Source organism: Magallana gigas, chromosome 4 (genome assembly GCF_963853765.1).
Source record: "Magallana gigas chromosome 4, xbMagGiga1.1, whole genome shotgun sequence".
NCBI lineage: Eukaryota > Metazoa > Mollusca > Bivalvia > Ostreida > Ostreidae > Magallana > Magallana gigas.
Window position 1 is genome coordinate 34513133 of NC_088856.1, and position 27316 is coordinate 34540448.

The 27316-nt window shown below is 36.8% G+C and overlaps 1 protein-coding gene across 1 annotated transcript; it reads left to right on the forward strand.

Moving 5' to 3' along the window:
• Positions 1-1399: 1399 nt before the first annotated feature.
• LOC105334889 (ectopic P granules protein 5 homolog) lies at positions 1400-26456 on the forward strand. The gene is made up of 46 exons (XM_034451153.2): positions 1400-1541; positions 2611-3738; positions 4305-4472; positions 4825-4985; positions 5290-5372; positions 8427-8566; positions 8692-8903; positions 9321-9420; positions 9558-9678; positions 9766-9922; positions 10048-10194; positions 10440-10594; positions 10781-10932; positions 11212-11352; positions 11531-11695; positions 12299-12421; positions 12697-12944; positions 13420-13560; positions 13745-13865; positions 13963-14072; positions 14735-14831; positions 14973-15218; positions 15481-15647; positions 15752-15873; positions 15986-16055; positions 16373-16496; positions 16706-16841; positions 17230-17401; positions 17534-17624; positions 17786-17863; positions 17986-18128; positions 18257-18425; positions 18944-19138; positions 19370-19501; positions 19653-19734; positions 19825-19949; positions 20470-20662; positions 21121-21291; positions 21815-21990; positions 22195-22374; positions 22549-22706; positions 22983-23182; positions 23384-23632; positions 23920-24139; positions 24340-24546; positions 24687-26456. Exons 1-46 carry the CDS (start codon positions 1497-1499, stop codon positions 24997-24999), a joined length of 8034 nt encoding a protein of 2677 aa, XP_034307044.2. The 5' UTR covers positions 1400-1496; the 3' UTR covers positions 25000-26456.
• The last annotated feature ends 860 nt before the right edge of the window (positions 26457-27316 follow it).

The following is a 27316-nucleotide window of genomic DNA, read 5'->3' on the forward strand; positions in this document are numbered from 1 at the left end:
TACATATTCAGAGTGTTTGTACACTTCCTCATATAAAACAATGATATAGCTGTGGCCACACCACTGAATGAAATTATTCCTGTGTATTTATGAGTTAACCACTATGCCTCTTGAGTCGATCAGAGTTGGTTATTTCCTCAAGTTTTCTTTGTAGGGATGCATATAAAGAACTCATATGAAAAATTCTTGTGCAGGAGAAGAGTTGAAGTCTTTATGTAAAATTTTTTCATGCTTATTATTATACATATGTTATGTAACATATGTTTTAAAATTCTTTACTTTTAAAGTCTTCATCAGGTTAACTCCACCCCTACAACCCCACAACCCCCCCCCCCTTTTAAAGAAATAAAGGAGAAAAAAACTGCTTTCAATATTGTTCACCTTTGAATAAGTACCTGTTTCGACAATAAATTGATTTAAAACTATAAAACATTGTATACTATATGCTTTTTAATCATTCTATATTTTTAACTACCCCCCCCCTTCCCCACAAAAAAAAAAACTTGAAAAAGAGAACAAAATAATTTTATATTTATAACTGTTTTCATCTAGCACTGTAATGACTGATTAATGCTAATCGTCTGATTGAAAATTGGATGAGAATATTGCCGCTCTTTGTTTTAGTATTAACATGTAACTATATATACGATGAAAAATTTCATCACGTTCTTGTAAATAATACTAGGTTTTATTTTTCAAAACGTAGAGAGATCTGCATTTCTTTTCATTATATTCATTTCTTACCAAAACAGCAAGGAGTAAATTTTATGTAGGATATGCATGATGATCGTATATTAATTTTAATATCAAAATATTAGAATATCATCATGCACATATTAAAATTTAGCATGAATTTCTTCTCCTATGAAGTCTTATATACTTTGATGAAAATAATTCACTCGCCTTATCAATAGTCTAAAGTATATATTATTAATTGTTTTTTAACTCAGGCACGTAGCATCATGAGTCGTTTTGAAAGGGGGCAGACTCATCCAAAAAAGGGGGGGGTAACCAACTTTTTCAAAATCGTCAAAATCCTAATATCGTGTGTGGGGGGGGGGGGGGGGGGCGCTTGCGTAATTTTTCTTTTTCACTATTTATTTCCTTATAATTTTCATTCCAATTTTTTACATATTCCTAACAAAAATTGGGGGGGGGGGGGCAACTTAATTAATACTCCATGATAATTCAATTTTTTTACATGCAAATTTCAGAAAACGTGTTGCTGCGAAAAAAGTGGGGGTCGCCCCCCCCCCCCCCCCAGATGCTACGTGCTACGTGCCTGTAACTTAGAAATTATTAAATTAAATGCAACTAGGCCTATGCTGTGTGGGCTAATCAACAATGGGTTATCGTTCTTAGCATCTGAACACGTGACAGTATAACGTGACGTCATGTACTTTCACTATCGGAGTTTTCTGACTTTTAGCATGAGAACACTATAAAGGAAATTATAAACACGTTTCCGAGTAAACTTCATGTGACGGACAACAACAATGGCAGAAGCTGTGCGAGAAAAGGCCAGTAAATCCAAAGGAAAAGTAATTATTTTGACTATTTCTTCAATAAGACAGCCATGTCAATCATAATAGAAGTATATTATGCACATTATATAATTCAACCGTGTGAAGGCTGAGTGCCAACCAGCTGATGCAAGTGTAACGTTCAGACTAATGTGCTGTTCTATGAAACCTTTCATTATATAATAAGTCACGTACTGTAGCAAATATCAAGGACATTTTAAACACAAGAATGGTAGTTTAATTGGAAGTGATATTTTTTGTAGCATTTTGATTTTCTTTATCAACCAGTCAATTAATTTCAAAGGATGTTCGGGTTTTTTGTAATTTATGAAATAGGACACTCACCATTAAACATTAAACCTTAACTTTTTCCACTCAAACAATTTTAAATACCTGAAGAATAAACCCAACATTGACAGATCTATTTAAGTGTCATGCATCTTACACCTCCGCACAGTCCAAGAAAGTTGTTCTTTTATAATGGCAGCATCCATAAGGCATATATAGTTTCAAGAGCAATAGTTTTCACTTGTCAGGGAATATCCATGTTACAGAGACATTAATGCATGTGCTTCCACAAGACTCCATCTCAAAATAAAAGTAGCACAACTTTTTGTGTGTTAACGTTGCTGTAAATTGCAAATTTTTTGTGTGTGAGGAAGCTTTAGGACATGTCATCCCAAGTTTTTCTGGGGAGCTCTATTTCCGCAGCTAGATGCAGTCATAGAATAAAATAGATTATTAAAAAAGCTGTTAAAACTATGATAAGGTTTAAAAAAAAAACTAAAAAAATTACAAATTAATGATTGGCCTAGACTACATTTTGAAATGTTTGTAAAGATAAACATAATTATTGTAGAAATCCTTGTCAGTCTCAAACCCATCTCTACCCAATGCTTTGTTAACTGCCCACTTATAATAAATTTTTTGAAGATGAAAAATGTAAAGAAAGGATTTCATTTTGAAATTTGTTCTTTATGAAGTTAAGGTGTCCTATTTCTCCTCTTCTATTCAAAAAATATGAAACTCACAAAAAATAATTTGATTTTTAGTTGTAAGTTATCATTGATTTTTGTTTACATTTTAGATTCAGAAATCTAAAGAGAAAACAGCTGGGTTAGAAAAAGCAAGAGTTGAAGGAGATGTATCCTATGTTGGAATAGAAACAGGAAGGAAGATTATAACTGATTTAGACAAAAACGTGGCAGCCATTGGAGAAGATGAAAAGAAAAAAATTCAGATTGAGAATCTGGTGGATTTACTTCCAGAACCACCAAGAACTAATCCTGAGACAGAATTAAGTCATGTTTCTGTGAGGAAAGAACTTTCAGATCAGATGGAAGTTTCAGTAGAAAAAGAAGCCCGAGTGGAAATTCCAGTGGACCAAGATCCTCCAGATGTGGTGGAAATTCCAGAAGAAAATGAGCCTCCAGATGAAGTGGAAATTATATTAGACCAAAAGCCTCTTGATGGAGAGGAAATTCAGTCTGGTAATGTAATCAGTGATGGAAGAAGTGAAGAGAGAAATCTCCAGACAAATCAAGGAGAACAGGGAATATCAAAGACTGAAAGTGTTACAGGGACAAGTAGTGTGTTTATTTCAGAAGGAGTCAAAGACAATCCAGACTTAAACAGGAGTGATAGTGAGTGTTATTATTCGACTGTTTCTTCAATTGAAGATGGAGTTGGGGATGAAAAGGTGTGTGCTGATTCTCAACAAGAGTTAAAAGACATGGATAAGCAGCCAGAAGAAATTGCTTCTAACGTGGAAGCAGAGAAAAGTAATTGTGATGATGAAATATCAGAGGAAAGCATAATGACTAATAAAGACAAAACTACTAATGATGTCATGAAACCGTCCGAAGTCAAAAAGGAATCTGAAACAGATGTAACAGCGTTGGATCAGAAATCATTAGTATCCCCAGCATCAGACACACTATACCCCGTGTTAAACAAGTTTATGGAACAAGTTTCAGTGAGCAGTGAAAAGCTTGAAGTCATTTCTTGCTCTGTAGGTCCTTCTTCGGGGACTGCGTCAGCCCCCAGGCTGGAGGGCTCCACTGAGCGCGCACGTGAGGGACAGTCCAGGGGAGGGATGGAGTCTCAGCGCCGTCTAAAGCCCCGACTACAGCCCTTTACCCGAGAACAACTGCATAGCCTGTATTACAATGCACAATTGGTCAACAACCCAGCTTTTATCGACAGATTTGTTCAGGTGAGTTTTGTAAATGGTCCATCCCTGTGTTAATGTGTTTGAAAAACGCGTGACAGGAGAATATTGTTGGTAGCTCACTACATTATAATATATGGTAACAAAGTCCTGTGTTTCGTCATGCCGGGGAGTGGATTTGTTAATCTTCCTACTACAGTTCTACTTCCAAGTTTGTAATCATAACAGAAATTCATCATAAATGTTATTAAAGTCATCGTTACTGTAAACCAACTTTTATTTGCATGCAAGAAATTTTCGCAAGGTTTGTGAGAGTCTCATTGTTGCTAATATTCTTTGCTGTGTACCAGTATTTGCCATAAAGTTGTAATTTAAAAAAAAGGTGTAGATAAGTCTTGGTCACAAAAATTATTGGCTGCGAACCAGTTCATCTCAGATAAATCATGAAATAAAGTCCTTGCGAATAGTAGTTGGTTTACAGTATTGATAACCTGCAAGTAGGAATTTTGAAGTAGTGACATAATATATACATTTATGATAACTGTAAGCAATAAAGAGAGTGACACAGATAGAAACACTATGTTCATACTTGAGAAATTTTTTTCTTCTAGAATGAGCTAAAAAGGGTAAATCATGAGTTTTATGAGATATTGCTGAGTTATCTGGGAGCAAGGCGACACTTTCTGAGTGCGGAGCAGGAGGTTAAAGTCCTACAGGAGGACTACCTGCAGTATAAGGAGGAGAGCTGGCTGACCATCAAACAGTCCATGCCAGCCAAGGTAACAATCCCAAAACAACCAGTGCTTCTAGCTGTCTCATAACAGATGCTTGCCCCAATTGTGTCTTCTCTCAGAACCCCCACCCCCCAAATCATAAAACAAGTGAACTTAAAATTTCTATGCATGAATTGAGAGTATCGATACTCAGTAAGATGGCCATTGTTTCAAGGTTTTGATGAATTTTGCTTTATTATCTCTGATCCTCTTGAGGCATAATGATCGTCAAAATATCATTATATTGGTAATATAAGACAATGCTTAAAAATCAAGATTTAATTTTTGAAAGATCTATGCAGAAAATAACCTTGCATACTGAAAAACAGAGATAGCAGTAGTGATGATGCTTTTGCAGGGACTGTGTGGTGATGGAGCTTCCTGTAAGACAACACACATGTACGAATCAGTGGAATTCCAGGACGACACATTCATTGACTGTAAAAAGACCTTGACCTCAATCCGACATAACATCCAAAATCAGCTAGCTTTGTACTCCTACTCCTCACAGCTCGCCAGGTAACCATGGCAACCAGACAAATGTAGTTAAAGGACTGCAATGAAAAATTGTTGGTTTTTTTTTTAACAAATTGATGTATTGATTCTTTTGATTTTATTTCATCTCACTGCAAGTATTAAACTTCCCAATTCAAATTCAGTGATAACTATTTTCTGTTCCACGAAACAGACACCACCATGAATCAAATCTGAAGTGTGCTTTGAAATTCCATGAGATTACCTTTATGTTTTGAAGATAAGGTACAGGATATAATTGCATTTTTTCATTTTCGCACACTCTTTTTTTGATTTCATTTTATTACAGATTACAGGTTGAATCCTACATTCATGATTTGTTCATGTCATCGCCAGTATTGAGAGATATCCCACAAAATGCTCCAGTTCAGGGTTAGTCTATGAGACATGAGAGTCTTCCTTTCTTAGATATCTAAATGTTTCTAAATGTTTTGCTTTTTTAAGTGCAAAGAGCTTATTAAACTCTGCAATCTTGCATGAGTTATAGATTTAGATTTTTCAGCCATTATCATGATAAATGATCTTGCATCCTTTTTAGTTTTTGCCCTGTTTATTAGCTCACCTGAGCTGAAAGCTCAAGTGAGCTATTCTGATCACATTTTGTCTGTCGTCCGTCTGTCCGTCTGTCCGTCCGTCCGTCTGTCCGTAAACTTTTCACATTTTCAACATCTTCTCAAGAACTACTGGGCCAATTTCAACCAAACTTGGCACAAATCATCCTTAGGCAAAAGGGATTCAAAGTTGTGAAAATTAAGGGCCACGCTCGTTTTCAAATGGAAATAATTAGAAATTAATGAAAATTTCGAGAAATTTTCAAAAATCTTCTTCTCAAGAACCAGAAAGCCAGGAAAGCTGAAACTTGTGTGGAAGCATCCTCAGGTAGTGTAGATTCAAAGTTGTGAAATTCATGACCCCCGGGGGTAGGGTGGGGCCACAATGGGGGGTCAAAGTTTTACATATGAATATATAGAGTAAATCTTTAAAATTCTTCTTCTCAGAAACTAATCAGCCAGGAAAGCTGAGACTTGTGTGGAAGCATCCTCAGGTAGTGTAGATTCAAAGTTGTGAAATTCATGATCCCTGGGGGTAGGGTGAGGCCACAATGGGGGGTCGAAGTTTTACATAGGAATATATAGAGTAAATATTTAAAAATCTTCTTCTCCATAGGAATATATAGAGTAAATATTTAAAAATCTTCTTCTCAGAAACTAATCAGCCAGGAAAGCTGAAACTTGTGTGGAAGCATCCTCAGGTAGTGTAGATTCAAAGTTGTGAAAATCATGACCCCTGGATGTAGGGTGCGGCCACAATGGGGGCCGAAGTTTACATAGGAATACATAGAGTAAATCTTTAAAAATCTTCTTCTCAGAAACTAATCAGCCAAGAAAGCTGAGACTTGTGTGGAAGCATCCTCAGGTAGTGTAGATTCAAAGTTGTGAAATTCATGATCCCTGGGGGTAGGGTGAGGCCACAATGGGGGGTCGAAGTTTTACATAGGAATATATAGAGTAAATATTTAAAAATCTTCTTCTCCATAGGAATATATAGAGTAAATATTTAAAAATCTTCTTCTCAGAAACTAATCAGCCAGGAAAGCTGAAACTTGTGTGGAAGCATCCTCAGGTAGTGTAGATTCAAAGTTGTGAAAATCATGACCCCTGGATGTAGGGTGCGGCCACAATGGGGGCCGAAGTTTACATAGGAATACATAGAGTAAATCTTTAAAAATCTTCTTCTCAGAAACTAATCAGCCAAGAAAGCTGAGACTTGTGTGGAAGCATCCTCAGGTAGTGTAGATTCAAAGTTGTGAAATTCATGACCCCCAGGAGTAGGGTGGGGCCACAATGGGGGTCGATGTTTTACATATGAATATATAGAGTAAATCTTTGAAAATCTTCTTCTCAGAAACTAATCAGCCAGGAAAGCTGAAACTTGTGTGGAAGTATCCTCAGGTAGTGTAGATTGAAAGTTGTGAAAATCATGACCCCCATGGGTAGGGTGGGGCCACAATGGGGTGGTCAAAGTTTTACATAGGATTATATAGAGTAAATCTTTAAAATTCTTCTTCTCAGAAACTAATCAGCCAAGAAAGCTGAAACTTGTGTGGAAGCATCCTCAGGCAGTGTAGATTCAAAGTTGTGAAAATCATGATCCCTGGGGGTAGGGTGAGGCCACATTGGGGGGGTGTTGAAGTTTTACATAGAAATATATAGAGTTAATCTTTAAAAATCTTCTTCTCAGAAACTAAACAGCCAGGAAAGCTGAGACTTGTGTGGAAGCATCCGCAGGTATTGTAGATTCAAAGTTATGAAAATCATGACCCCCAGGGGTAGGATGGGGCCACAATGGGGGGGGGGGGGTCGAAGTTTACATAGGAATATACAGAGTAAATTTTTGAAAATCTTCTTCTCAGAAACTAATCAGCCAGGAAAGCTGTAACTTGTGTGGAAGCATCCTCAGGCAGTGTAGATTCAAAGTTGTGAAAATCATGATCCCTGGGGGTAGGGTGAGGCCACATTGGGGGGGGGTGTTGAAGTTTTACATAGAAATATATAGAGTTAATCTTTAAAAATCTTCTTCTCAGAAACTTATCAGCCAGGAAAGCTGAGACTTGTGTGGAAGCATCCTCAGGTAGTGTAGATTCAAAGTTGTGAAAATCATGACCCCCAGGGGTAGGATGGGGCCACAATGGGGGGGTCGAAGTTTTACATAGGAATATACAGAGTAAATTTTTGAAAATCTTCTTCTCAGAAACTAATCAGCCAGGAAAGCTGAAACTTGTGTGGAAGTATCCTCAGGCAGTGTAGATTCAAAGTTGTGAAAATCATGATCCCTGGGGGTAGGGTGAGGCCACATTGGGGGGGGGGGGGGGGGGGTGTTAAAGTTTTACAAAGGAATATATAGAGTAAATCTTTTAAAATCTTCTTCTCAGAAACTAATCAGTCAGATGATTATTTATAATTGTTAAGACTTTGGCTCCAGGACAATTCTTTGGCCTCACAAGAAGGTTCAGAGTTTGATGTAGCTTAATATCCCATATATAAACAATTGTAAAGGATCTTTTTGAGGACTGCAATACTCAACATGTGATATGACTTTAAAATCATCCTGATAGAAAAGGGACTAATGATTATAAACATAAGAATATCCAGGGGGAAAAATGGATTTTATTTTTACAGGATCTACATGTATTATTGTACATTGTCCAGATTGTTTGTATTATGACTTCATTAAGCTGATTTTATCATACCCATTGTTCCTCAGGTGAGCGATGTGGCCCATGGGCCTCTTGTTTGTAATTCTTTCCTTCATGCACAGTAACTGAAATTTTTAACTGGATACATTTATGGTATATGTGAGAGGTTCTTTCATAAATTCTATTTTTAGTGTAATAATCTGTCAAGGTTTTGTTTGTTCTTATTTTAGTGGTACTTAGCCACAAGCCTGATGTTCAGCACCAGGTGAATCGACTCAGGGACTGCATTACTGTGCTGTTTGTCTTCCATCGCCAGCCAATCAAAGACCAGGACTTTGTCCAGAATATTAGAACATGGACTCAAAAAATGGTACAGATGTCAATACTTTACAATCTGATCTTGCTTCTGTACATTTATAGTAAGGCAGTTGATTAAATTGTTAGAGGTACATATTATTTGTTAAAAATTATTGACACTAGTTGATAAATTTGTAGGTATCAGCTTTGGTGAGAGTTGCAACATACGACGACCACCTCTTTGTTCTTAACCACATCTTACGATGCCCAGCTGGAGTCAGTAAATGGGGAACCAGCTTAATACAGGTCCCAGCATTCCCTGCCCAGCATGGCGGCAATCAGTCCCAATTTGACAGTCCTGTCTTAAATCACATCCTCGCATGTCTTGCCACAGTTTTGTTCCCTATCAAGTAAGTGTTGTGAGAACCTAGGTGACTTTTTGTAAATAGTTTCTGATTGATATAAGAAACAGATTTTATCTTGCATGCATGATTTATCATAGATTTAATGTGGACTTTTTCTATCTGTACATTATTACTTATTTTGTTTGTTACTGACTGACTACAGAAATATTTTGAATATAAATCCAACCAGGCAGACATAGAAATATATCTGGCATTCACATGTCATTCTTAAACCAATGAAAGTGTGACATTTCAGTCCAAGGGAAAACAACTGTCTGTTTCTCTCACTGTCAGAAAGTTTTATTCAGGAGTATACAAAATACAGACCTATTGTATTATTTGGCTAATTGTGAGCTTACAGTGTTACGATTGTTTAACAAAAATAAGAGCAAAGAAATAAAACAGCAGTCCTTTTGATTTTAGAGGCAGAGAGGATTTTGTAGCCTTGATGGGGAAGTGTTTAGCTGTGGAAGGGGGGAACCAGTCCAATAACTGGATAATGGTGGACTCGGATGGAGAGGAGGTGAAGGTTTTGTAATTTGTGAAACAAAACATTTGAGTTGAGGGAGTTTTTATTATCAGATATCGGACTCTGCATTTCAGTAGATTTGAATTTTTTTTTTTAAAGTTTACATGTGTTGTTTGATTTTTTATGTGAAGGATGAAGATCCTAAGAATGCTTGGTTGTATCTCCATGAAAATGATATTGTGGCCATTTTGAATCAGCTGCAGATGGCTGAAGTTTTCAAGCATGTGTTGCTGATGACTTCCAACCCAGATGGTAATATGTGATTTAGGAATATTTTTTACATTAAGCTTAATATTTGTATATTTTGACAATGTGAAAAGCATCTTGATTGTTTGACAGGTTCCCCACGGTATGACTGTCATCAAACCTCAGAGCCTCTGTTCCTGAAACTGTTGGCTTTCTGTACGTGTTTTGTGGATATACTCGGGTGTGGGCTCCAGACCTATAATCTTCCCAGATATAAACAGCTCAACAAGAGAATTGGCAGAATGATCAGGTACCCAACCAAACCATCTTTAAGTGCCAACAGAGAAAGGATCAACCTTATGCACATATCAAAACACTATTGACTACAGAGTGTGTGTGTAGTACATAGTAAAAAGTCTTTTTTTTTCTTTATAGAATGACTGTACAGTATGTGTCGGACCACTGGGAGAATTTCCTGGAGCTGAACAAGAGAAGGCTGTCTCAGGAACAGCTTGGTCGGCTACAGCTGGAGTACAACAGCTTCTTCCAGAGATGTACAAACACCATTCTGTCCGCAGAAAAGTAGGCCTTAGTTCATGCATATATTTATATATAATGTTCTGTGGATCTAAATACCATTTAGTTTTATCTTGCTCAGCCACACATTTATGAACTAGATCTACATAAGAACTGCACAGTTAACCTGCCCTTACCAATGTCTTTTCTTGTGGAGAGGTCAAATGATGTTTTAAGGGAGACATCCTCCTTGAGCACTAAGAGCGTTTTATGTTGCCAATTGCTTACTAGTGACATTGTCATTTGTTTAGATTGGGATCATGGCAGTTCATGACAGACATGCCATATTCCACTGTCTCCAAGGAGACCATGTGGTTGTTGTTATGGTCCATGCATCAGGGAAGAGGTCAGAAGGTCACGCCATCAAATACACCAACGGAAGAGGAGTGCAGGAGATTAGTAGCTGGTAAATATCTGATGATGAGATATAGTACTTTCTGTAAAAAAAAATGAGATCATACAGATTTCTAAATTATAGAAGAAGGTCTTTCACTGCTATCTCATACCTTAGGCACTAAATAAAAGCATGAACAGTATCAATGTACATGTACATTCATTTACAAGCATTCTTAAATTATTCCATTGATTACAGACCCTGACAGCAAGTTACAGCTAGCAGACGTCATCAACCTCCTACCTACATCAGAAGTTATCTTCCTGTTAACAGCGCTGGCAAATATGGCTCAGTGTAGAAAGGCGGAGGAGACAGAATTCATTGAAGCAGTGGCATTTGGGCTATTTGAGGTTGTTACAAAGTGACTAGACATTGTTTTTAAAGAATTTTCAAATTTACTTTGAATTTCAAACCTTTTAAATATCTTGATAAATGAAAATAAAATCTTGAACCAAAAAACTGTAGTCAAGATGTTCCATTCCAATTTTTTTAGGGAGCAGTTTTTAAAAAAAAAGTTGTTTTGACTCAAATTCAAATATACAGGTCTTTTGCGGAAATATTTAGCATTTTATCACAAGTGTAGATATGTTTAATATCGTTTGTTTACACAAATGTTTCCTGTTTATTAGATCTGCTATGTGTGCAGTCAGACGCGGGAGGCCTGCTCTAAGGTGGGGAGGGAGCTCCTAGTGTCGGTGGCCAATGCTCACCCATTCATCCTGTCCCTCCTTGTCCAGGGCACCAAAGATAACATGGACACCATCGGCTCGGTGAGAAAGCAAACGTTAATGAACAGAGTTTAATACATATTTAAAGATTTGTAATTAAGACAAAACTACGTATGATACCTTTTGTGTGAATGTTTCCTGTGTCATTTAAAGGAGATTGATTGATTTCCTCCATACCTAATGATATATCAATGATTTGACTGGGTTTAATTTATGTCAGATGGCTCTGTACCTGTTCCAAGCACTGCCATTCTACCAATGGATTCCATGTGAGCCAGACATCATTGTCCTCAAGCAATGGCTGATGTCATCTGACCTCACCCAGCCTCAAAACCAACTCACCAGGCAAGTCCTGGGCCAACTCAACTGGGGAGTTGATCAAAAGGTAGGTGTATCATAGCATGGAATGGATCTAAAGGTACATGTATATGTATCTCAGCAGTGACTGAAAGAGCAGGGTATAGTGAACCTTAGCCGGGGGTGGATCTAAGATATATGTATCTAAGCAGGAAGCTGAGTAAAAGGTACACTGGAATCATTTTGATAATCCTGACCAATATTAGTGGGCGGTCATACTTTAAGAGGTTTCTTGGATGTACTTTCCAGGGGTATGGATCCATGACATCTACCGGTACTTGCACTGAGTCACCATGAACCATAATTTAGGCCACACTAACATATATCTTAAATGCGAAAAATAGAGCGGAAATTGAATGGAAAACAGTGCAGAAGTTTCTGGGTGCGAGAAATTATTAATAATATTACTTGTATAGTTTTATCTAAATAAAGCGCACAGGGTCCGACGAACAAGAAATTATATTTGTGTGGCCTTACTGTAATTATATATATAGGAATCTTAGTTGAAGTTCAGCTGTTTATTTCATGTCACATATGTATATATATACTCATATATACTTTAAGCTTTAATGTATGGCTTTTGAACAAAAAATGTGACTAAGAATATTTATCACAGAAGTTTGTTCTGTAGACAAAAAGACTGTTCCTGCCATATGAGATCCACAAACAGATTGCTGTTCTGTTGACTGAGGCTTTTGGGAAATTCATCACCAACAGAAACATGGGATTTTACATTACTGAAAGCTTCAAACAGGTAAAGACAATTTAAAAGAACTTGGTCTTCTTTTTCCTGTGCGGATCTTGACACAGTTGTTAATGTTTCCATGTGCATTATTGATGGTTCCACTATAAATCTCTGTTAAAGCAAGAACCAGGAAGCTAGAGATAGATGTACTGAGAGCCACAGTTGATTACATTTTCTTGAATGATAAATTCCTCAGACATCACACTATTTTATTTTATGTATATAGTTTCTTATGACTAGAAAGTTACAGTCAACGGAATGATATGTGTTTGTGTTTTCAACAGCTGGCTTCAGCAATGAAACAACAACAGACCAATGAGCAGGTGTTTAACATGTGGGCATGGAACGTGGCCTTGAAGTTGCACCTCCATCAGAGCAGTTTCCCATCAGCTGACATTGCATTGGCTAACATCAGTGGGGGTGTGCCTGTTCTAGCCAATGACAATTCACTTCTCCCAATTATGAAAGGCTTGAAGGAGAAAAACAGCATGGCTTCGTACATGTCCCTAGTGATTTCAAGATTTGGACATACGTAAGTAAGATTTTGATACTTGTACCTCACAACAGGTGAACTCTATTTCATTTCTCTAAGAGAAATGTTTATTCAAATCATGACCTTTAGAGGTAATGTTGGGGCCAAATCAGTTCATCATAGAAAAATCTTTCAAAATCATCAAATAAGGAACAAGTAATAAACTCTTGGTGATATTAAATATTAGTTTCAAAGAATTGAAAATTTTCAACTTCTATTTGACTGTGTTATAGTTGACTATTTCTCACTTTTGAAAAATCAATGAAATGGAAACAAATGCACTGTATCAGTAATTTCTAGAAATTGGAGACTGACATTCTGAAAGTTCAAGAATTAATACTTTTACTTATCAATCTTATGATAAAAAATAGGAAGGTGGTACCTCATTTGCTTCTATCAAGATGAATGTACTGATTTTTCTTGTTAAAACTGACTTGACATTAAAATTTATATCAAATAATCTTGCCTAACACAGAGATGCTGATTTCCTGGGGGAGGGACTTGACCAGCTGGTGATCCTAACAGAGAACTACCACTACCTGCCTGCCCTCCACGTCATCAGATACACCGCCCCACTGTTTGTCAACAAACCACAGGCTCTGATCCAGAGTGACAAGTAAGTACACTGTCACTGGCCAGTGTAGTGTAACACGTAACAAGAAAAAGCCTACAATACAAAGTGAAAACAATAGGAGGCTATTAGTACCCTTTTTCTGTACCTAATCCTTACTATTGCATTTTTGAACAGATCTGTACATGAGCACTGATTTATTGACTATTGTGTACCAATGTTCTTTTAGGTTCTTGAAAGTTGTACTGTTACTTCTTTCTGCTGATGAATCTTTCATGAAGTCTGCAAAAAGTCTATGGTCACATGACTTTCCTGGACCAATCACTGAGAATTTTGCAAACATGATATTGGTAAATTGCTGTTTCTTTATGCTGGTAATATGCTTTCTTGAAATTTTATTGTTATTTACAGACAATAGTTTTAGATTTTACTTATTACTTTACCCAGAATCAAGCTTGTGGTGTAGATGGAGTGGAGACAGACTCCTCATATCAGTTACAGATGCTGACCTTGTGGATCCAGGTCCTGACAAAACAACCCAAGTGGTACCAGGACAAGTAAGTCTATTTGCCAACAACAGACACCAATTATCTAGATTTTAATGCAAAGCAATCATCTTTCAATATGTCAGAATTACAAGACTTTGCCAATTACTTTTTATATATTATGTAATTATACATATTATATGTACCGGTATAGTACATGTACATTTATTTATACAAACATAAGAAGACGACATTCTTAACCAGAGGGAATATTTCTCAAGAGTAGAGTACTAATTTACTAACAATATGTTTGCTCCTTCCTTTCAATGGACACTTAATATTTTGCTTATTTACAATGACCGAATTCCAAAAACTTCAAATTAGGGAAAAAAAATTATTGTGTTATTTTATGTACTTCATCTTGAGAAAATGTCATACATACTGTGCTACACTGTATGCAAGGTTGTCTATAAAAATTAAAGTAGAAGGAAGAAATAAAAAAGTAGGAGGGGGTCTTGGAGTCTAGGTTATAGCTAGATTGTGTTTAAAATGCAATAATAGCCGGGTAATGACATAGTTATAGGTGGGGGAATTCCCCGCCTCCCGGGTCTTAGAGACAACTCTGTGTATGTGTAAATTTTTATTCATCTTTAGATTTGATCAGTTTTTATGAACAGTATGTAATTGACTCTTCTCTATCTATGTAAAGAAGTGAACTCTATTTGTGATTGTAGAAACGCTTGTTATATCCTGGATCAGATGGTTGAGATGGGGTTTAGCACAGACGAGGGCATGGCTATGCTGCAGTCAGCATTCAAGGAAGCATTTGTTGTAAGTGTTGTGTATGGTTCATGTGTAGATCCTGGTTCATGCCTGTCACGGAGATTTCTGTATACTAAATGAATAAACAGATTTAGGAATATTCCAGTGACAGAATTTATTCAGAGTGTTGGATTTTTCTGTCCCCCACAGAGCCACTACAAGGAGAGTCAGCAGCAGGGCGGGGTGGCTTCCTTTGTAAGCTGGGTGTCCTCGGGAGTGACCTCTATCCCTGTCCTGTCCCTCACAGAGAAGCTGTCAGCCCCCCAGCAGTTTGGCTGGCTCTCCTATCTCATCCTTGACATGGAGACAAAGGCAGAGGAGAGTACTCAACTATGGCCTTGTCTAAGGACAGAGATGGCGAATGACCAAAAGCAGAACTTGGATCAGGCATTAAAGGTAATATAGACAATGTTTCTTTCCTATGGTCAAATTTTTGCATGAATAAGGTTCTTAATGCATTAAAAAAAAATTTGTAAATAATTTTTGCCAATCATCAAATGTTTTCTTAATCAAAAGCACAATTTAATTCTATTCAGAAGAATTGTGTTAAGTTGTATGAATCATATGAAATTACACATAAATGTCTTGGGAATAAAAAGTCATTCTTTAATATATGTTCTTTAAACTAAACTGCAGTATGTTTTATTTTTTGTCACAGAAATGTGCAATAAAGCTGAAGTTGGAGTTTGCCCCCAGCCTGAATAGCCTAGCCATCTATCAGTGGTCCAAGCTAGCTGTTACCATGGAGATGGACCATCCACTTCTTCTACTGGTCTGGCAGAAGTTTTTTGTCTTGTTTCTGGGACGGCAAGTCTCACAAACCACGTAAGCTCAAACAATGCATGGATCATAGAACGACACCTACATGTGTATACATACAGTTGGGTGAAGACAGTGAAGAGTAAGCATCACCTTCTATTGATTTGTAGAATGCAGCAAAGGGCCAGTATTGGTGAGAAGTTCTTTGAGAGTTCCAAACATTCAGGGGACTTGAAGAAAATGAAAAAAAGACTGGGAGAAACAGCCGATTTTCACATGAAATATTACTCAGGTAATTGTTTCTCACGGGTTCCTATTTGCTCCAATATCTTCTTATTGAGCTAAATGATTCTCATATTTTTACTTATTAAAGATCCTGATTTTAAGAAGTATAGATTTTTCAGATGATTCTCCAGACTCTAATGCTGGCCAGAAATATGTTCCAGACAAAGACTTCCATTTGTCTTTATCAAGGTGAGATTGGTACATGTACTGTAGTAGTATACATAATTATAAGACTGACTAATTGACCATGGTTGTTTCTAAAAATTGAAGTAAAAGGAAGAAATAAAAAAGTAAAAAGGGGGTCTGGGAGTCTAGCTTATAGCTAAATTGTGTTTGGAATGCAAGGGAATTCCCCACCCCCCGGGTCTTAGAAACAACCCTGACTAATTCCCTGGTGTATGTTCTGTCTTCCTCTCTGTGTTGTACTATATTGATGGTATATTAGTGTACAGATAAGATTGACTAATTCCCTGGTCTCGCCTCACTGACTGCACTGTACACTACAGGATGTACCAGACACTACAGCTGTGGGTACAGGAACCCATGCTCCATGACTCCAAGCTCTACCTCCCCGCCCTCCCACAGCAGTACCAGGCCGACAGACTACTGCAGCTCTTCCAGAACCAAAAGGTTTGTTGTTCAGAGTAGTAATTCTCAAAATGTTTTAAAAGAAATATGAATATACGTGTATGTTCTATACAGAATAAGTTGATATTAGTTTGTTTTAATTGTAGCTTTCTTTTAGAATTCCTTTTCTCTGTCTCTGTCTCTCCGTCTGTCTTTCTCTTTTTCTCTCTCTTTCTCTCTGTTTGAAGAGATATCTATTTCTTTTGCTGTAGGAGCCCTGGATGGAGTATGTGGATATGAACAGAATAAAGCACGAGATTAAAGTATGTTCTGGGACCTGGACAGATCATGTGACTTCATCCTCTGGACAGAGGAGAGGGGAGATGTCCAGGAAGCCAGATAGCTCTGGTGGGTATCTATTCATGATACTTAATATTAAATTAGGTCTCCAATAAACACACCTACAGATAAAAGTTTTATTAATTGCAGGTTAATAAAACCCTTTAGATTTATAAATGAGTTTCAAATTCTGCCCCTGTTTCGTTTTCCATCAGATTCTCCTCATCCTTCTTCAAGCTGAATGATATATAGTCAGACATTTAACTATGATGCATTCATTTGATGTTACAGTGACTTCACTTTTTCATACATATATTTTGAAGAAGACAAGAGTTAAAGTTTATTAGTAGATGTACATTGTACTACCTTAACATTGGTTAAAACTGAAACAAGTCAAGTGGTTTGTCATAAATAAGACAGGCAACCATGGTAACATGCTATTGTCATTCATGTGTAGCCACGGAGAGAATTCTGGGAAGACTGAACCACCATGAACCTGGTAAGGAGCTGCCAGTTCTACAGCCACTGAAGGCTCTTGTTCCTGACATTAGTACCGCCATCCTGGACGAGAAAGCTGCTACCCTTCATCTCCTGAAGTCTGACCTGAACAACCTGAAGGAATATGCAAAGTAAACTCATCTTGATTATATGTCTCATTTCCTATGAACTCTTTAAGTCATAGGTTTTATGGTCAATAAATGATTCTTCGGATATAATTTTATGAATTAAAAGTATGACTAATTATATCTTTGGTATTGTAGATCATTCCATATGCGTGTTGTTAAGCATGTCGCTCTGGATGAGGAATTCTGCAGACTTTACTCCCAACTCTATTATAACAAATCCAAACAGGTAAACTGAATTGAGATAAAAAACAATTAATCTAACAAGTTTATTTTTTATTCATTAGGTGGAGAATATTAGCATATGTACCTGCTGGTAATGATGTTGTCTTTGATGCTGAAATGTAATAATATACAGTGTTTATTGATAAATAAACTCTCCATTTACAGGTGAAGGTAACAATAGAGTGTAAAAGTATCCTTAACCCTCTACACAAGTGTTCCAATCCAGCTGTTGTCAACCTGAACGTAAGCTTTTAATGCTCCACATTTATTTTAAGATCCGCTACATTCATTTTCTTATACTTTCAAAATTTCAATCTGTTTGAGAGAGCCTTGAGATGTACAGAAAGTGATTTTGTTGTGACTAGGTACAGGAGAAAGCATTTGATGAGATCATTCAGAGACAGACTGATGAGAACCGGGCCGAGTACAAACAGCTGATGATTGAGGGCCTCTCTCCCCCGCCACTCAGCGTGTGTATCGCTGCCGTACATGTAGAAAATGCAATCACGTAAGTCTATAAAAAAGGTGTTTCATTCAGGGGCTTAAGTTTCAGTTTTGGGGTATTTGCATTGGCCATGGGAGAGTGTTGAATACTCTGTAGGTTTGTGATTAGATTAGTGACTGATATCTTTGCAGTATGTTGGTGAAGCTGGCCCGGAGGACTACTGATGACGGTCGACTGGTTCGCTACACAGACATCGCCTGCACACTCTTCTTCCTGTTGGCTGAGATGATCAACGATGACATTGAATTCTACCCTCCCACGCGGCAGTTCTATACCGCATGTATTGACATGCTTGGGAAGGTACTTTGGCCTATAACCAGTTCAGAGTAGATTACTGTAGATTCCTTATTTTACATGAGTACTTGATTCAGCAGTTCAATTGTTTTGCGTCAAATTGCAAGAATCTAGAATTGCAAACACCAAATTTTTATAATAGTTTCATTTAGTTTACATTTGTCTGAAAAATAAAAGCGAGATGTGCTTCTCACGATTTTACGATATTAATTCCTCGTGTTTGATAAGGAATATTAGCATTAGTTAGAGCAGTATTAGGAAAGTTGTTTTGTGTCATTATCAATGATATATACTTGTATGTAAACCATGGTTTTTGTAGGTACACGTACATACACATAGTATTTGTTGATTGGGATCTGTAATTTATAGTACAAGGAAACATGGATATTTGTTGTTGAAACAAAATGTCTCAAAAAGCATGCCAAGCTTCTATGGAATCTTTTCAGTTATTGTATTGAAAAAATTCATCACTTTTTTATCTTCAATTAAAGGCAAAAAAGTCAATAAGGCTTTGCGTTTTCCAGGAGTTTATTGAAAAAGACCCGTCCCAGACAGAGATTGTTCTCCAGTTCTCTCTGAACTCGCCGGCCATGTCGGGTCTGATGTCCCCGCATTTTGTGCCGATTAACAACCCCCACACGTACGTGACCATGTACGAGCGGCTGGTCCAGATCCTACAGCAGCAGAACCCAGACCTTGTCTTCATGCTCCTCACCAAGGTATCCGTCATAGATTTAACAGTGTCACAGGGCAAATTGTGAAAGAAGTTTCATTATGTATATAATAATGTGTTTTGTATTTTACTGACTGATATGTGCCTGCATTAGAGTTACTATGATATTCATTATTTCTTCATTATAAGAACTTTATGAAGTTGTTACTTGAATGAATGAAATCCAAAACATTCAGGGCTGTCTTTACTCACTGGTTTGATGATTGTATCGTTTCAGTTTGAGATTGATCAGTGGCTACAAACTAGGTCCCCCGCCCCTATAGAAGTAAAGAGGTTCGTGGACATACTGGCTACCGGCCTGTACAGCTGTGGCATTGATCCTGATAGCAAACATGGAATGGTGTTTGAGGTACAGTTCCCCCCCCCCCCCCCCCCAAATTATTGTCACTGAAACACCTGTTTATTTACATATACATCATTCTTATGCTCATATTTCAAGTGAATATCAATGATATTACATAATATTGAATTAATAACCATCATGCATATTTTTATTTCAGATATACTGCAAGCATTTACGTGCAGTCTTAGTGCATAATTTTCCACAGAACCTCAATTATGTTCTGAACTTAGTTCTCAATGGTGAGTTTTAGGACAGATTCTTCACAATATTTAAACCAATCTGTTCTCTTTTAATGTTTTCAGTTATTAATTGTGGTGAAATTATTGCAGGTACTGCGGAACAGAAGATACATCCCAAATGCTGGCAAATTCTGCATACACACTGCTTTTATAGCAGAGAAGGGGAAAACACCTTGAAGGAGACTGACATTGGTTCCGACATTTCTACTGATCAGGTGATACTCTTGGCTGCTATCCCATTACTACCTTGCTCCGTTTCCCTGTTACTACGTTGCTCTGTTCCTCTATTTACTATCTTTCTCCGATCCCTATTACTACCTTGTTCAGTTTCCCCTATTACTACATTGCTCCAATCCTATCTGCTCTTTCTTGGATTTTTCCAATCTTCAGTTTGTTTAAGTGGGGATGGATATCTCAGAATTTGAGAGGTGGATTCTTGTAAAGGGTCAATTGTTGTTATATGAATGTCTGCTGTTCTACATGAACTGTCTGTAAGGTTACAGACAGAATGTGTGTGTGGCTAATGTTTTATGTTTCTTTTTACCATAGAATTTGAATTATTGTGAATGTTATTTGTGGAAAGATTTTCCAAGATTCCTTTCAGTTATTCATGAACTGCTTTTTTTCCCACACAGTCACAATATTTCATTATTGAAATAATGATGCAAAACTCTTGCACAACAGACTCATATTTACTTCAGAAGATGTAAGAACTCTGTTAATTTTCTGACACAGACGAAGCAGTGCCTGTCCACCATTGGCTGTTTCTTCCTCCAGCTGAGGACCTCATCACCAGACTTGGGATCATTTGGACTGTATCCCAGCACCACTCTGTACACCTCACACATCACTGAGGTCATCCAGGACCTCATGATCAGCTTCATCAACAAGGTCCTCCCCACTCTTCAGGATAGTAGCCCAGCTCAGGGTGAGACAATGACTTAAATGAAACAGTTACTGTTATTACCAGTATAAATAGAATAGGTGTACTATTTGACCATTACAACCATTGTGGGGACAAACATTAATAAAATAATCTCTGATTTTTGTTAGAAACCATGTTAAAAAAATATCAAAATATATTAAGTGTTGGTTACATGCAAGTTACAGAACTAAGCTTTAATTTTTAATGAAGTATCAGTATATGTATTTATCTTTTTTAAAAGGGAAAATTTATTCATTCTTGAGCATAGTTGGAGTTATAACTAGTAGTTTTATATTGATGCCCTAGTAAATGGCTTTGTGACCTTGAAATGGAAGTTTAATTTTTAGATTTCCTGAAACTTACTGCATCCTGGAACTTAAGCCTTGAGTACGGGGTACACGTAGACTAAGGAAGCTGTTATTAGACAGTAATTAAAGTAAAATTATGTTCACCTTTTACAGTACTAGATTTGATTTGGCAAACACTGATCATGTCATATGCTGCATGGATTCAACCACTGCAAACAGAAACTTCCCCTTTGTTACCATGGATACAAGCTGATTGTGAGGCTGGAAAGAAAATGGTGGAATCTTTTGTTTTTGTGATCCAGTATCTTCACCAGATATTCCATGGTGAGTAACGATTCGGTACAACCTGTCAGAGGTAAAACTCTTGACTTCTTTAATGTCAACAAAGGGATAAAAAGATGTACTGTAAATTCCTTATATTACGCAAGTACTAAAAAAATAATGGCGAGATTTTAAATTTCGCGAGGGTGTTCCTCGCAATTTTACGCGGATATAAATTCCTCGCGTTTAATTAGGAACCTACAGTAATTTGTCATTTGTTTTATTCAATTTTATCATTTATTATTTTAAGCTTTATTTTGATTAATCTATGAAAGAAAGATGTTTTTTTGTATAGAAAATTAATGAAAAAATGTTGAGAATAGTTTCAATAAATATTTAAAAAGATATCACATAGAAATATGTGACTTTGTCAAAAAAATTGGCCATATTCTAGATGGAAAAATTAGATTTGTTCTTTTATTTAAAAGATAAGAATTAAGTGGTCTCTACAAAAGTGCCTAAACAGTCATGTGATTGGGGCTTGTAATGATGTTACTACAACAATGCCTCTTGGACTTTTTTCCAGACTTGATCCCTCCCTACCAGCCCGACCCCCTGATCAGGGTGTGGCTGTACTTCTGTGATGTGCTGTGTAACAAACAGGTCCCTGCCCATGTTACCAATGTATACAACATGGGGTTTGCACAACTACCATGGGAACAACTCAAACCTAACACACAAGTTCTTAATACAATGATGCAGGTAACTCTATTTTCAAAATTAGTGGTACATGTACTTGTATTATCAAACTAAATGAAAAAATCAGTGTACTGTAGGATAAAAAGTTAGAACAATAATTCATTTTTAATGCAGAGAATAAAAGTATTGATTTTGAAGAGTATCTTGTCGTTTACCAGTACATGTAAAATAAATATACTTGTAACTGCAAAAATTTTTTTAAAACAGTTGAAGGACCAGAATTGTCCAGAGAGCTTTGACCTGTTGGCGCATGTGGTTTGTCAGCTGAACTGGACAGACATTGTGATACACTACAGCCAGTGTTATGGCAGGCAGGGGACCAGTCAAGTTCTGGCCTGTGTGCTGCTTCTACTGGTGCAGTGTTATGGGGATCAGAAACATGTGGAGGTACCTTAATTCATAAAGCAAAGCAACACAGAATACACCTTAAAAGTCCCTCTTCTCCAGCTATTAATCAAATTATTTTGCATTTAAATGCGATGAATGTACAGTCATGTGTTATGTTTGATGACACAGAATGTGAGTCTTGCATACAATTCTAATTTTTATTTTGTGATTCAGATCCCTAACTTGGAGAAAAAGACACTAATTGCTGAGAAGTATGACTGGTCCGCTCTAACTTCAGACAACTACAGGCACGCCAGTAACTGGTTCTTGCAGACATGTGACCCCCGTTGTGTTATGGCAGAAAGATCTTCCTCCTCTGCCTTAGGTTTAAGGTAGGAAGCCAGAGTGCATGATACTAGATGAACAGTTGAATTCAAGCTAAGGGTTATCAGAATAAATCAAATGTCCTCAAATTATAAATAGTCAAACCTTGTTATCTTGAAGTCAAGAAAAAACTTTTGAGATACAATGTATCTAGTAAGTATTTGAGGTACATGGAGATCGAAATACACCAGGAAATAGTGATTCAGACTCGTCACTTGTTGTACTTGAGATATCAATGTTCACACTTAGTCAGCTGAAATTCATCTTTTCTTTTTGATATTCAGGTTGTTAAAGGCAGCATCCGGTTTCAATGTCCAGTCTTCCTTGAGCTGGAGCTCCGACCTTTCACTGAAGCGACAGTGTTACGTACACAGCGTGGTACAGCTGATGTGTCAGTGTACGTTTGAGGCAGACGTCAATCTGGACACGGTCTCCCTGATCCTGATGAATCTCCTCACAGAGGTGGAGACAGTCACAAGCTCCAGTGAGAATCTTTCTCTCTCCTGTTTTAAAACCCCTCTCTTTCCCTCTAAAAGTGGGAAGATTTGTCTCTTCTGGTGAACAAAACCCTCCCCCTTACAAATTTATATCAGAAGAATCAGTGTAAAGCTTTATTGCTGTAACCCTGTCGTTTTTTTTTATGTTGAATAACATTGCTAGAACTTACTCTGAGTTGTGTTTTCAGTAACGGACACTCGTATTCAGGAAGAGGAGAGTCTGGATTTGTCCAAGGAGATTTTCGCTCTCCTCAATAATTGTAATCCTGAAAACAACTCAGTTTCCATTGTCATGACAACAATCATCCAATGGCTGCAGTCCTCTCCCAGGAGCATTCTGTTGATGCCCTGTGTGCGTGTGGCTTCCCGGTGCCTGGCCTCTCACAAGCACATTGTTAACATTGTAGAGGAGTGTATCCATGTGTATTTCAAAGGAGGTAAACAAGCTTACAGTGATGATTCATTTAATACCAGGGTATTTGTAAAGTAGTGGATCATCTGATGTAACTTTTCATCAAATATTAGTTATTTCTCCTAAACGCTGTTGAGATTAAATGATCTATTTAATTGACTGGATTGCTTGCTATGATAAAAAGATTTGTGAATGATTATTATTGCTTTGAGTTACCAGTAAATGTGTATAATCATTTTGAAGTCTTCTGGGACACATTCATGTAGGTGAACCCCTGGCTTTTTTTCACCCATTATATGCTTTGGCTTGTAGGAATGGATCAAGTAGCAGGAGGGGGCTGGGACCATGTGTTAGCTGCCATGCAGATCCCTGATCTCAATATTGAGGACTTCCTGCAAACCGCGCTAGACGAGGGAACCTTCCTGTTGTTGTACGGGTATATTGTTCAGAAGCTCCCCCTATGTCAGCAGTTACTGGAGGAGCAGGCTTTGATTGGTCGGCTTCTAAACTGGATCACTGTTGCCAAACCTTTGTAAGTGATGTCTATCGCACTGTCAGTATGATGGTCAATTTAAGACATGCAGCACTCATTCTCTGTTATGAGAACTCATTTTGTACATGAATTTAGTTGTGTACTGAATCTTGAGATATAATCGTTACAATCCACAAATCTGTTTTTAAATCAAGAACAATTAAACTTTGTTTTGTGTGAATTTGTTGTTTGTTCATTAGACAGGAGGATGAGAGCAAACTGTTGCTGCTGTGGTACAAGAGCCTGGAGCTGATCCTGAGACAGCTGGACTATGGTGGTAACCATGCTGCCATCATCAAGATGCTCTCTTCCCTGGTCACCTCTCTCCACCTGATGGGTGAGGACCGGGCCAGCGGGGGGTTGTTGGGGGCCATAGGACTCGGCAAACGGTCCAGTCTCTCTCCTGAGTAAGTGAATTATTATGTCATGTTGTGATGGTCTAATACATATACACATCATGTATTGTTTTATTTTTACTGGTACATTATCACAATTAAGCCTAGATAAATAACTTTAAGCTTGTTATAAGCATGAAAATATTTTGTAGGTTTCGTATATCTTGTCGTGCCTTGGCAGCCATGATAACCCTACAAGTTTATGATGAAATGAGACTACGGTTACAACCAGGACAATCCTTGGCCAGCAATGGAGCTACCAAGCAGGAAGTAGGAGCTCTTCTGTCAATGAAGTCAAATAAACTCTATCAGTCTTATAAAAATGAAATAGAATTACTGTGCGATGTGGTTCAGAATGAAAACTATGGATTGCGTCAGACACTGAACTTAATTCACCAAATATCGGAAATGTTCTACAAGGAAAAAGAATATTTGTCTATATTACACTCAGCTCATAGACAATGATGTTTGCAACATTTTGCAGGGAAAATAATCAGTTAAATTTGCATAATTGACAATACATGTGTAACTGAGGAAGTTTTATTAATTTGACTGCTATATTTATACTCGGGCTGTTATATGATAAATTACCCTACAGAATATTTACCAATGTATAACTGTGACAAAAAAGAAAATTTTAAGTCATGAATAAATAATAATAAAGTTATGATCAAGATGATCACAGGTTTACATTTATTTCATGTTAAACATGATTTAAAAAGGGATAATTGGCTATTAATCTACATGTAATTTATATTAAGACAACAGAGTCACTCTGGTCCAGGTAGGAGTTAATCGGTATATTCATTTGGTGCTATATATACATATATATATAAGTAGGGGTAGAGTACATTTAGTTAGTATTATTTTATGCAATAACTTATTAGGGAATTTAGAAAGTATGAATAGATAATACTGTTATGGTTTTAGGTAAATGCTTGTGACTTTTTTATTTAGTCAAATATGCTTTATTAGGAGGAATATCTTTTTCTCTCTATCAGTGTGATTTCCTATATTAGTACTTTATGTATATTGTTATGATGATATATACAATGACATGTAGTGACTCTCCCTTTATTTATGTGATACAGACTGTATAAAAGGAATTAGACTTTTGTTGATCTTTCTCTTTCTAATGAAAGTGGAATGGAGTATTCATTTTCATTGAGTTTTGTCATTTGTGTTTACTGTACCAAATTATCTGTGAATGTCACTTGACGTATGCAATTTGTTGTGCCCAGAACTATGTCTTTCATTTGTAAGTACATTGTAGTACATTGTACTAATTGTTATCCCAACTAATTATTAAGTTAATTGCTCTTATCTTGTATTTACTTGGACTACACATGTACATGAAGACCAAAATTACATCACTTGAAACTATTTATTAATCATTAATGTAGTCTTTAGAGCATTAATTCAGTTTTACATTCAAGTCCAATGAAATCTGAAAGAACTGAAAGAACTGGCCAAGCAAGCAGTTCCTCTGATTAACATGTCTGTTTAATTGAAGGGAAAAATTGTATTTATCAGATTGAATTACACATTCATATGTTAATGTATTTTTATATGTACTGAAATTATTGTCTGTGATGTATATTAATTTTTGGTGACATTGATGTTACACAATGATGGTTTCATATAGAAGAGTTGATATGACATTAATATTCCTTACATCCAAAAAACTGTCACACCTCAGTGGATAAAAATCATATACCATCAATGGTAATGAGAGATATAATTAATATACCATTAAAAATTTAGCATTATAGTCCTGAAATCTTTCTTTCTTTATTGAGAAGATTTTTCCATGAGTAACATTTAAAGTCCTACCTGTATTTGTGTTCATTGATGGTAAATGTATTATTCTATTGCTGTATATACATGTTTTTTGGTTATGTTTTGAAATTATAAAATTAAATACTGTATTATTCAGTAAACTTAAATCCTTCTTGGAGTTATGAAGGCCCATAAGGCTGATGCTTATCTCCGGTTACTGTGGTGCTAAGCAGATGAGAGTCTTTGACTCCCCTAGATTGGTTAACTCCCAGCACATGATGGCTTCCAATTTCAGGTGGGTAGACTATAAGACAATTACAATGGCTGTAGATGAATTGCTTTGTCTAAGGACACAGCATGCAACATCAAAGACCACATTGTGGCTTGAATAAATAACCTTCAGTGAAGTAAGGTTGCATTATAAGTCACAATCTCCTCTTTGTTAACTAAAGATACAAACTACTGGTATATGATTACTGGAATCTCTGAACCGAAACTATAACCTAGTTTCAATCATTATTTTGATAGAAAACAATGAGAGCAACTATCATGCCCTCTCCAAACAAGGATTGTATACTAATTATGTTTATAAATAAGAAATACAGCACTCAAATTCTTCAGACAAATCACAAAAATTGACTCTTCCAAGTATGTAGTGATAATAAGGGCACTGCTCTGTTCCATATAATTAATGGCCAGTCCAATTGTTCATCTATCCATCTGTCTGTCCATCTGTCTGCCAAACACTTAACCTGAGCATATTTCTCACCATCATTGAAAGTACTTCCCCTTACTTATCTTTGGGTAAAGGATGCACCGTGACCTTGAACAATGTTTTAAGATACCGTAAATAATTCTGCATATCTGGTAATTTTCAAAATGATCTTATTTATACCCTTTTATTGCGATCACTTTTACATGCAAAATATTCAAAATGCAGAAGTTATATTCAGTATTAATTGCTACATGAAACTTTTAAAATCGCCAAAAAAAATGACCGAAG

Bases quoted from the DNA above. Each gene is read 5' to 3' on its own strand.
- LOC105334889 (XM_034451153.2), top strand. From the start codon at position 1,497: ATGGCAGAAGCTGTGCGAGAAAAGGCCAGTAAATCCAAAGGAAAA. The intron at 10,595-10,780 runs GTAAATATCTGA...CATTGATTACAG, and splicing joins GTGCAGGAGATTAGTAGCTG to ACCCTGACAGCAAGTTACAG. The intron at 19,735-19,824 runs GTGAGTTTTAGG...AAATTATTGCAG, and splicing joins TCTGAACTTAGTTCTCAATG to GTACTGCGGAACAGAAGATA.